The sequence below is a fragment of the Tiliqua scincoides genome, chromosome 2, assembly GCF_035046505.1.
Source record: "Tiliqua scincoides isolate rTilSci1 chromosome 2, rTilSci1.hap2, whole genome shotgun sequence".
In the NCBI taxonomy this organism is placed as follows: Eukaryota; Metazoa; Chordata; class Lepidosauria; order Squamata; family Scincidae; genus Tiliqua; species Tiliqua scincoides.
In genome coordinates, this window is record NC_089822.1 from 130,091,904 (window position 1) to 130,103,953 (window position 12,050).

General features: G+C 47.2%; 1 protein-coding gene across 1 annotated transcript in view; it reads right to left on the minus strand.

Annotated features, from left to right (window-relative positions):
• Nucleotides 1-3,643: 3,643 nt before the first annotated feature.
• AGAP2 (ArfGAP with GTPase domain, ankyrin repeat and PH domain 2) overlaps nt 3,644-12,050 on the minus strand; it is a 126,406-nt gene continuing 117,999 nt past the window's right edge. Inside the window, exons 16-18 of the mRNA XM_066613677.1 lie at nt 10,585-10,807; nt 8,982-9,237; nt 3,644-6,546 (exon numbers count right to left, since the gene is read on the minus strand). Coding sequence (XP_066469774.1) covers nt 6,340-6,546; nt 8,982-9,237; nt 10,585-10,807 — 686 coding nt within the window. The 3' untranslated portion in view covers nt 3,644-6,339. The remainder of the gene's footprint in view (nt 6,547-8,981; nt 9,238-10,584; nt 10,808-12,050) is intronic.

A 12,050-nucleotide genomic window follows, 5' to 3' on the forward strand; every position in this document is an offset into this window, starting at 1 on the left:
CAAGTGACTTACCTTGATTTAGCAACTACTGCACAAATGGATAGGGGCAGGGATATTGTTGAGGAAGAGTGGCACTCTGCGACTTCTCCTACAGCTTGAGTGCTCAGTTGGTGCCTTTTTTTAAAAAAGTATTAAATGGGCCTTAGATGAGAAGCACTGTCAGTATGAGGCAAACTGAGAAATTTGTCTAGGGCCACCTAGTTAATGCTGTCCTCTTTTCTGAGAGCTGCCTGAGACAGTGGGTAGTTTGTTACAGTAAGGCTACAATCCTATGCAAATCCAGCTTTGAGTAACTTCGGTTGGACACAGTGAGCCTTCCTCTTATCTGATTGGGATTTTTTTAAATCCCTTTCACTTTTGTGTACATTTATTGTAAACTACTGTATTGCAATCCCTTTCAAGAGTTCAGGATGAAATGAGTTGAAGTATAATGAGTTTCAAAGCAGAAAAAGGTAGGAGAAGAAAATACTCTAACAAAGAAATTTAAAGTTGATATTTGCTTGGTTATAGTCTTAATGGGAGTGTCATAACTAGCTTTAAAAAAAAATTGCTACTACTAAACCACTGCATGGTGGTGCTCTAGCAAGGACACTTAGATGATGCTACAATTGGCTTCTAATCTAACACTGTGATGCATAAATGAGTGTTTGTAGTGTGTCTGGAAAAGGGTAGGCTCCAGGATGTTACCATCAAAGCTGATGCATGCTTCCTAGAGTGGTTTTCCAATGTGCTTTTTGCTGTACAGGTTCTCTTGACACGTTATAGATTGGATTAAGGAAGAAAGGTTCAAGGCAGGAACAGAGACCCATTCAGAAACAGGACTGCAATATTTAGTTGAATGGCTTAGATTACATGATAGAAAAGCCTCTTGATCAATTAAAAACATGTTCCTGATGAGACAGGGCAGCAAGGTTTTGGTTTTTTTGTTTTTTTGTTTTTGAAAAAAATTACATAAAAGCTTACAAGAACTGGTGACAGGTACTATCTTCTCTCCCATGGAGGGAATCTCTTCTGTGATAGTTCCTGCTAGGACATGTATAATATCTAAACACAACCACTTTCTTTGGAGCTAGTCTGTTCATGTGCAAATATATGTAAATTTAATTGGTTAACTGGCAGAAGTTTGGGTGACTGAAAACCACTGCACTACACCATCCTTGCTTCTATGTAGTCATGTATAGGATTGTGGTGTCAATCTTTTTCATCTCAGGGCACACTGACAAGGTACTAAAATTATCAAGACACACCATGCTGCTGGTAGGGGGCTAACATCCTGCAATGGCCTGTGGCACTCCTGCAGACCATTAATGGCCCACACTGCTGTGCCACAGCATACTGGTTGAAAAGCATTGGTGGAGTGGTCCTAGTGTTGAACCTGGAAGCTTGAACCTAAAAATCCCTGCTTAGCCATAAAGCTTCCTGGATGACCTTAGGCCACCCACCCTCTCACAGCTCACCTACCTCACAAGTATATACTTCCTGTGGAGGGAGGGTGGTATAAAAATATGAAAAAAGGAACTTAATCTACAGGATTGTAGCCTAAGAATTTTGTTAGTGACGGCTCTAGGAGCTGCATTTATAGGTGGGAATGTATGGTTCTGTTATAGTCCTGTTCTAGTCTTGGCGGTAGAGTCCCCCTGTTGTGCCCCTCCCCTGTATTCATTTTCCCCTCTTCAGTTGGTGAAGATTAGCTCATCCACTTGGGTAAGTATGCTGGCAAGCATTATCACAAACAGAAGCCACTTCACTTTACCGGTGCTTGCTGCTTACCTTTGAGTAACCGAGAAGCAACAGGTTGCTATCACAGGTACACTGTAGTGCCAGGGTAATGTAGTCCTTCCACACCTTGCATTGCACAAGATCATGCTGAAGCCTCAGTAGTTGCTTGTAAGGCTAACTGGCTGCTGGCCCTAGTCATGATTCCTAAGGTCAGGGTTAAGGCTCAGTTAGGAGGCTTATATGAGGCATAGCTATGAGGCTGTAGCTGACCAAGAAGGCTCGGCTACCTCTTCTTATTGAAGCCACTTTAGCAACTAGCCATCTCTGATGCTGGATTTTTATATATGCAACCAGGCATACAACCATCCTCACCTGGGTACCACTCTGGTGTTATGTTAGGAGAGGTATGCCACTACCTTAGTGTCCATCTGCCCCAGAACTCTCATATGTTGATGTTATGCATAGGTGGGGTTGCCAACCATCCAGAAGATACCATAAAAGGCACCTGTTAAAAGAGGGTTGCTGGGTCCATGCTACACCAAAACAATTGAAATTATGCTGCAAGGAAAGCATCCCTTTCTCTGCCATTGTCATCGGTGTTGGTTAAGTAAGCACTTTTAAATCCCACTGAAGGCAATGGAAGAAATTTACTTCCCACTGAAAATCCTACAGGTGAAGTCTTACTGATTTCTTAAAGGCATTGATCCAAAAAAAAAAAAGTGGGCATGGGATTGTAATCTTAAACATATGGAATAATTTCTTTTCAAAATTCTACTTATCCCCCTTCCCCCACTGCTACTTCTCAATGAAAAAGGATCAATTTTTGCTCCTTGAAAGTGTCAGTGCCTTTTTGAATTATACAGAGCTTCAACACACATCTTGCAAGAGAGAAAGACAATTGCAGGGCTAGGGGTAGATATAGGCTCAGGCAAAAGAAGTGGGTTTGAGTATAACTCACCAAAGCCCTCCTATTGACTAGTAAGGAACAGGGCAGGTGGAACAAGGTAGGCCTGGATCACAGAGTGGTATTTTAAAGCAGTGTTTCTCAAACTGTGGGTCAGGACCTACAGGTGGGTCCCCATTCATTTCAATATTTTATTTTTAATATATTAGACTTGATGCTACCATGCTATGGTATCTGCATCTGGGGCAATGTTACAGACCTGTACTTTAACAAGCTACTATGTATATTCTTTTAACAATTATAGTAAATGGGACTTACTCCTGGTTAAGTGTGGGTAGGATTTTGAGCCTAGGATTGTTCAAAATTTTCCTGCTTGATGATGTCACTTCGTCATGACATCACTACTAGGGGCCAGGGAAGCCATGAGCAGTCTCCACAGCAAAGGCACTTTAAATGGGCCCTAAGTGTGTAAAAAAAAAAGGGGGGGCAGTAGGGAGTCATGGTGCCATCTGCTGGTGGGTGGTGCCCCAGGGCATTCCCCCTCCTGCTGTCTCTCAGGTATGCCTGTGCAACATGGGCCTGTCAGAAAATCTGGAGTGCAGGTCAACTTCACACGAGACTTTAAGGTCAAGTGGAAATGCAGTTGATCTTCCACATACCTCTAGAACCTGGCATTTGCTTAACTCAAGTTTCCTCTTTTTCCAACCATAAATCATATTTCCCCTCCCCATCCTCCCTTGCCCACACCTCCTTATTTAAATCAAATCTCATGTATGGATAAAGGAAACTGGGTGATCTGCTTCCTCCAGTCATCGGCCATCTGGAATCGAGTTCTGGACCACAGTCACAAGAAGGAATAACCAGTCATTATTATTACATCTTCTTACATTGTCACATACTTACAAATTACAATCCAAGAGATTACAATGGCTGCACAGGGCCAATGGTATCAGCTCTGGCACCTTGGCATCCCCTCCCACCTTCCCCCACCCTACCCCTTTCCCAGGAGGTGTGACACCCCACTCCACCTCTGGGCTTGCACAAGAAGCTCTCCAAGCTCCCAGAATCTTGTACCAAACCACCACTCCAAACAGCATCAGGTCTTTAAGACTCAATGCTCCCTTTCCCTTTATGACCACAGGCTCTGATCTTCAAGGCAGTGAGGGAAGGAGCACTGAGGCCAAGATACAGGGTAGCCCACGTCCTGCTGTACTGGAGGAAGCATCCGGGCAGGCCCAATTCTCCTCTCGCCACCAGGCCCTTCCAATGTACCTAGTGGCTGCGGGGTACAAGTCTCGTGCAACACAATCGCCAATACATTCATAAGCTTGTTCAGATTTTGAAGGACAGGGAAGGCCTAGGGCTGATGTGGCCTAGGTGGGCTTGTGCCCCTCGCCCATATGCTAAGCTCCAGTGGGTACAAATCAGAGCCCTGAGGAATAAAAGGCAGGCTGGATTTGTTCTGAGCACAACGAGCCATCGCGCCAGCGCACTGGCAGCTCCTGACCCACTGCTTGCACCCTGTCTGGATTTGCCCACAGTGGGGAGGGGGATGCTTTGCATTACCCTGATCACAGATTTGAAATAAAGCCTGAGACCACATCACTCACAACCACATGGATACCTCTGCTCCACTGATGGACACAAGGCCTATAAACGCTTGCGCCAGGAGAGCGGCCAAACTAGAGAGAAAAGGGTTCTTCCTTCTTCTGGCTCTAAAAATGAAGCAATAAATTAAAACAGAAGAAGAATTCATCAGAAAAAGAGGGCTACCCTGGGTGGTGAGAGAGCGAGAGGTGAAATGGGGCTTTTTACAATGATGTCTTCAAGAAAAGAAAAGACTTTAAAAGCCTGGGCCTGTGTTGCTTCCAAAGGCCGTCTGCAGTGGCTGTGCTGATAGCTTTGGCTGGGCGCTCAGCCAAGCCCTGTGGAATCTCTCAGAGCTGGAGCAGGGTCTGTCTGGCTGGGCTTGTGCCCCCTCCACCTTTCCTACCCTGGCATGAGTGACAGCCGCTTCAGCCGCCTCATTCAAGCACCTAGAAGTGCCAGAGATTTCATTTGGAGGAGATAGGAGGCAGCACCACTGAGCTTTTGAAGGAGCACATCTATCTATTTTCAGTGCAAGAGTTGGGCCCAAGAGCCTGGGGAACGTTTGCTAAAGGAATGTGTTTCAGTGCAGTTTGAACAGAGAGACAGAGAATGTGTGTGTGGCCAACAGTGGTGATCTATAGTCTGCTGGAGGGACAGGTAAAATGACCAGTTTGAATCTGACAGAGCAGAGGACCACCTGTTACCTGGTCTTGGCCTAGAACTCCCAAAACCTCCACTGTCCCAGATAAAATGGGAGGGCCTCATGGTGATGGACCTCTCTGCTACAGCTTCACAACATTTTAGTCAAAAAAGAATATTTCACAATGCTGCGATCACTGTGCCCCCAACATGGACACCCTTCCCTGGAAGAAAAGCAAAATGCTCCAGGGACAATTAAGGAGGTTGTTTAACTTCCCGTTTAAAAAAAAAAGAAAGTTGAAGCTGCCTTAGACCATTGGCCCATGTAGCTCAGTACTGTCAACAGCAGCTCTCCAGGGTCTCAGACCCAGCCCTGTCTGGAGATGCGAGGGATTAAACTTGGGATCTCCTTTGCAGCCAAAGCATACTGAGCTACAGCCCCATCCCAGGAGCCTAGGAAGCTGAATAATAACCAGAGGCTGGTGGTACCCATGGGGATACTACAAGCTTCCCTCCACCACCACCCCTTCAAACTTTGCTGTTCCTACTCAACTGTCTGAATGGCTGGGGTGGTTTATCTTGCCCATACTACAGTAGAGCAAGGCCAAATACGAAGGAGAGATGGGAAGCAGCTCTTGGAGGCAGGATTCTTGTTTTCCTCTGCCCTAATCTACTGTGCCCCCATTTCCTCTCATTGTGGCAGAGTCAGCAGGGCTTCTCATGCTCAGCCAGACAGGTGCATTCCTTTCCGAAAGGTAGGAGACTGGAAAAGGGAAGGTCTCAATAGCTCAGTCGCACTGCAAGCCTGGTACCCAGCTTGGCTGAGATGGAGGGGGTCACTTAAGCCAAATGAGCTCCCCTCTCAAACCTTCTGCCCCCTCACTGCTGCCTTGAAGGGCTCCCTTGGCACCCTTAACATTCTGCATTGCAATACAATTCTAGGCCCATTTAGAGCTGGTTAGTTGAGACTGGATCACTGACCACTCCAATAACACTGATTACATTCCACCTTCAAAGCTTGTTACAAACACAGAAAGGAGAGAAAAAAAAGAGAGAGAATCCACAGTACTGCTTGCCCCACTCATTTCCAAGAGTCCCCATGAACTGGAAAGACCACAAAACTGGGCCCTGATCCTTTGCACCATGTGTCGGGAAGCATTTCTCTCTGTTCCCTGCAGGCTTCAATGGCCTGCCAAGATGGATGGCTGTTGCTCTGGAGATCCACAGTGCAGCTTAAGACCTGGCAGTAGGGAGAGCTGTGAGCCACTGAGGCGGTCCTGGTGGTGGTGGTGGCCTGTGCCAAACAGAGCCACCGAACCCAGGCTCTGGGTGGCTGCCACCACATCCTGTGCGGAACAGGAAGTCATGATCCTTGGCATGTAGTCCAGATGCCAGAGGGGACTGGAGTCTCCATAGGGAGAGGAGGCATCAGTCGCTGCACCCTTGTTGGCACCACTGGGATGGGGAAAGATGCTCCCCTTAGCATGCTACACCAGTGCAGTTCGGGCCTCAGTTCTTCCCACGCTGGCGCTGCTGCTTTTCCGACGCAGGCTGGGTGTGGCAATAGTGCTGTAGCTCTCATTTGGGCAACCATGTTGCAAGAGGATGTCAATGCACTCCTGGCTCCCTGACTGGCGGGCATAAAAGAGTGCTGTGTGCCCCATAGCATCACGGGCCTTCACGTCAGCGCCATACTGTGGAGAAAAGAATGGATGAATAGCATTAGGGAAGCCCAAGACCAATGCCTTCCAGGCATACTTACACGAAGGCACAGGTTCATCTGGAGGGCTGGAAAACCAACAGCATACCCTGACTCCCTCTGACATCCCACAGATATTCTCAAAGCAGGAAAAGGGGCTACTCTAGTCTTTGGCGGTTGCTTTCCTAGGCTCGTTTTCTCTGCCTCCATTTTCTCCCAATTTTGCAACTTCTAGCTAAAACAGCTTCCAAAATCTTAGTGCTTAAGGCAGCACCATGGCACTCTACACCATGCCAGCTCCTGCTCCAGCTTCCCCCAGTTTTGTGATTATCTGACTTCCGAAAGGCAGATGAGAGAGAGTGGAATAACGCTTGCAAAAAGACTTTCACTCCCACCAACCTATTGCCTGTGGTCCTTCCACAGATACCTTCCCAGCCTACCTGCAGCAGTTGTTTCCAACATGCTAAGGTCCCCAGCAGTGATGTAGCCACATGCCTACTGCATGTAACACATTGCTGGTTCCTTGCTCTAATCTGACTAGCCTGCGGGCCGGTGTGTAGATGCTTGTAAGGGTGCATCCACACTACTGCTTCCCACAATCCTGCTCTGGTTTTAATGAGTGAAAACTGAGGCATGAGAAGAAATGCCCTGACAAGCCAGAAAAGGAATGGTATGGAAAAGTCCAGTCCTGCTTCCTGGATCTCCAGGAAGGATCTCTCCAGACTGGCAGAATGGGCAGCAAAATGGCAGATGCGCTTCAATGTCAGTAAGAGTAAAGTCATGCACATTGGGGCAAAAAATCAAAACTTCACATATAGGCTAATGGGTTCTGAGCTGTCTGTGACAGATCAGGAGAGAGATCTTGGGGTGGTGGTGGACAGGTCGATGAAAGTGTCGACCCAATGTGCGGCGGCAGTGAAGAAGGCCAATTCTATGCTTGGGATCATTAGGAAAGGTATTGAGAACAAAACGGCTAGTATTATAATGCCGTTGTACAAATCGATGGTAAGGCCACACCTGGAGTATTGTGTCCAGTTCTGGTCACCGCATCTCAAAAAAGACATAGTGGAAATGGAAAAGGTGCAAAAGAGAGCGACTAAGATGATTTCGGGGCTGGGGCACCTTCCTTATGAGGAAAGGCTACGGCGTTTGGGCCTCTTCAGCCTAGAAAAGAGACGCCTGAGGGGGGACATGATTGAGACATACATAATTATGCAGGGGATGGACAGAGTGGATAGGGAGATGCTCTTTACACTCTCACATAATACCAGAACCAGGGGACATCCACTAAAATTGAGTGTTGGGTGGGTTAGGACAGACAAAAGAAAATATTTCTTTACTCAGCGTGTGGTCAGTCTATGGAACTCCTTGCCACAGGATGTGGTGCTGGCGTCTAGCCTAGACACCTTTAAAATGGGATTGGACAAGTTTCTGGAGGAAAAATCCATTATGGGGTACAAGCCATGATGTGTATGCGCAACCTCCTGATTTTAGAAATGGGTTATGTCAGAATGCCAGATGCAAGGGAGGGCACCAGGATGAGGTCTGTTGTTATCTGGTGTGCTCCCTGGGGCATTTGGTGGGCCGCTGTGAGATACAGGAAGCTGGACTAGATGGGCCTATGGCCTGATCCAGTGGGGCTGTTCTTATGTTCTTATGGAAGACAGACTATTGAGGCTGAGATTTCCTTGGGCTACAGGGGGAGCTTGCATGGGCTTTGAGTTCGGAACAATGTGGTTCACGCGATTCTCTGCATGGGGAAAAAAAGCAGCTTTTTCGTCCCAACCTGGTCAATACCGTAAACACAGCAAATGGTCATAGGAATACATTCTACTTTGCCAGATATACACGGAATTGCTGACACAGGATGTGGTGATGGCTACAAAAGGGGATGATCATAAGACAAATTCCCAGAGGAGTCATCGACTGGCTGCGTTAGTTGTGATGGTTAAATGGAGCCATGTTCAGAAGCTGTGTGCTGCTGCACACTGATTGCTGGGGAGCAACAGCAGGGAAGGACAGTGGCCTTCATGCCATGCTGGTGAGCTACCTGGAACTGCCTGGTAGCTTACTGTGGAAACAGGGTACTGAACTCAGTGGACCTTTGTTCTGATCTGGCAAGGATCTTCTTATGTTCTTAAATTGCAATATTGCATGATCGTGCAAACTGTTCTAAGGATGCACCTGTGATGACCAGTTCAGACTATATATATTCTGCAAACTGGTCTAAATTAAAAGACCACCGGCCACCCAACCTACCTCTGGGAATCAGCCCTCAAGCTAGCTCCGTGGTGGTCTGCCACATGCTGTTTCCTGAGGATGCCAACCCATCTTAAGCCTATTTGACCCAAGAAGGATGGAGAGAGCTGAAACCAGGAAATCCTGTGCTTGGACTGTCGGCATGCCTCACATCGTCCACCAAGCACTTACCCAGACCAGAAGCTGGGTGATGACCACATGCGACAGATCACAGGCCACGTGCAGGGCTGTGCGCCGGTCCTTGTCCCCGGTAGGGGCGGTGATCTGCTCCTTGGAACTGTGAGCTAGCAACAGCAACACAGCACCCAGGTCCTGGTCCAACACCGCCTGGAAGAGCTGGCACCCTAGGGACAGTTCAGAGGGGGGTAATGGTGCCAGGAACAGCCGCTGCTCATACTTGGCTCGAATCCAAGACTCCCGCTCTTCCCTGAGAAGACAGATAGAGAAAGGACTGTTACTGCTGCACAGTTAACAAGAAAATCCAGCCAGTTAAAGAACAAGGAAGTGGCTGGTAAGGGAGCAATCAAAGAGAGGCAGAATCTGTGGCAAGAGCATCCAGAGATCATGCCATTGTTTGGCAATAGCACTGCAAACTCTCAGCAGTTAAGGGTAATAATAATAATAATACAGGTATTTCTATACCGCCTTTCTAGGTCCTCAGATTTCTCCTCAGACTTTATTCAAGGTGGTTTACATGGGCAGGCAATTTAAATCCCCATAGGGATTTTTACAATTTGAAAGGTTCTATCTTTCAAGAAACCACAACAATCAGATGTTTCTTTCTTGATCTGGCCGCACATTCTGGCCTCTATCCTCCCACGCTCAGAGCAAATGGAATAACTCGGCTCAGCTTGTCAGCTGCTTCAAGGTCGCACGGTGCTGGTGGCCTCGAACTGGCGACCTTCGGATGTTATCTTCAGGCAAATGGAGGCTCAACCCTCTAGACCAGACCTCCTGCCAGCCAGGGTACCAGCCAGCCAAACACTTTCAAATTCCATCAATTCCAAAAATGAAACCGAAGTGTGTGCTTTGTGTTCACACTGAAGTGAACAGAACTTAAAGTATGCATACTATTAGCTGGATAAATTAACCCAGAAAGGCAGCAATTTTCAATGAGTGTGCCACTGCACATTAGTGTGCTGTGAATGCTCTGCAGGTGTGCTGCGGACGTTTGGGGAAGGGTCATATATTGGTAGGGCCATTGGGGGATGTGAGCCCCCCGGGTGACAGTGTGGTGTGCCTTGCCAATTGTCAAAAAACCGATGGTGTGCCTTCTCGGTGTGCCATGAGTTGAACGTGGTTGAAAATTGCTGCACTCGGGCATTTATTACACATGAAGATGATAAACCAAACCTATTTTTCTTTCAAGGTTACATTAGCAGAATTTTCTAACACAGGCAACTGAAATTGTCAGTGGTCTGTCGAAATCAATGGGTTGTCTCAAGGCTACAATTCTTTGCACACTTTCCTAGAAGGAAGCCCCACTAAATTGAATGAGACTTACCTCCACGTACACAAGCATAGGACTGTAATGCAGCATTAGTCCTGACAAAGCAGTGCCAATATCAATGAGAAAATTGATTTTGAGACAACACCTCCACATTTTGCAAAGCAAGCAAATGTGCTAATTTGCTTCATTCACCCAACTCATTGATTTCTACTTTAATTTCTCTTGGCCCTGCAGTTTTTATTTGGCTTAGTGCAAAGTACAGTGAACCTCCCAAGGCTGTGGCCGCATTACCTAACCTCATGCTCTGGAGCCGCCCACACTCACCTGGATGACTCACAAGTGGGTTTCCGGCGACCCTGTGTGCACTTCTCCCAGACGCTGTTGGCCGTTTCGTTGCCAATGGAGGTGAGCACCAATGTGAGCTCCAAGGGCCAGTCGTCCAAGTCGAGGGAGCGCACTCGTGACAGGTGGGTGCCCAGGTTCCGGTGGATGCCAGAGCACTCAATACAGATCAGCGCCCCCAGGTTCAGGCTGGCCCAGGTTGGGTCTAGAGCAAGGAAATGGGGCTAATCAGAAACTGAGAGAGGATATTTTCCCTCACTCTGGAATGCGGAGAGGTCACATTATTCCTCAGAGGGAATCAGGTCCAGAAATCAAACCCTTCAAATGCTGGAGAGCATTTAGCATCCCTAGGGATTTATTTTCCCTTGTCACTTGGCATGCTTCCCTCCTCTGATAATGGCACACCTTGTTCCTTTCACACCCTCTTTTGTTCCACCTTATACCATGTCACTCTCTACATCTAGGAACCAGAGCAGCTTCTCCCTCACTGGGCATCAAGAACTTCTAAGAAAATCTGTATTAAAATCAGAAGAGGTGACTCACCAATCTACATAAGATCAGACCTGTCCAGTGAAGGACAACATATACACGAAGTGGCAAACTAGGGTCTTCAAACACATATCTTTCCCAGTCCCATCTGAAGTGGAAGCATGTGACTTAAAGTGCCAAATGCTTTATCCTTCACCCACCCATCCCCTTTAACTCCCACAATCCCTTCCCTCAAAGTAATTTTCCTCCCAGCTGGGTTCTACTGCAAGAACTGAACTCAAAGGGGAGAAAATTGCAGGAGGTGAAGTTGGTTCAACACGCCCCCCCCCATCCGTGAACCTCTCTGATACTTTAATTATACCCTCACACACACTTCAGGTGTGACAGTGTTTGAATGTTTAAAAAATGCTACTTAAAAAAAAAATTCCTTGTGCAGGGGGTTATTTGGATCAGAGTATTCCCTTCAGAACAGCATTTTCCCGTTTTATGACTCTGAGCCAGATTGCAAGTGCTCACAAACATACAGTACACACCAAGCTGCTAGAAGCTACAGAGGGGGAAAAAAATTCTGGAACCAATTTCATGCTCCTAAATTTTTCTCTCTGTGGTTAATAGTGGCTTCAGTTTGGCACAGGGAAAGCATTGGACCCTCCTCCCCGCACACTGCAGCTCCAATCCAAATCCACACACACCCCTTACACACAGATACTTTTACAGGAAGACCATTACATTGGGGGCCCGGCCACTGAGCTCCAAAGTAATGTATAGTTTGGCCCTAAGCTTCAAGAGAATCTGTATGAGGCACAGGTGGGGCCTGCAGTTTAAGCTGACCATTTTCTTAAAGGGAAGCACATGGTACAACATCCGTACACCCAAGGAAGGGAACTTATCTTTGGAGGATGTTGAGAGTACAGACAAGCCAGATAGTGGTGTTCAAGAGTCAGCTGTTAGTTATGATT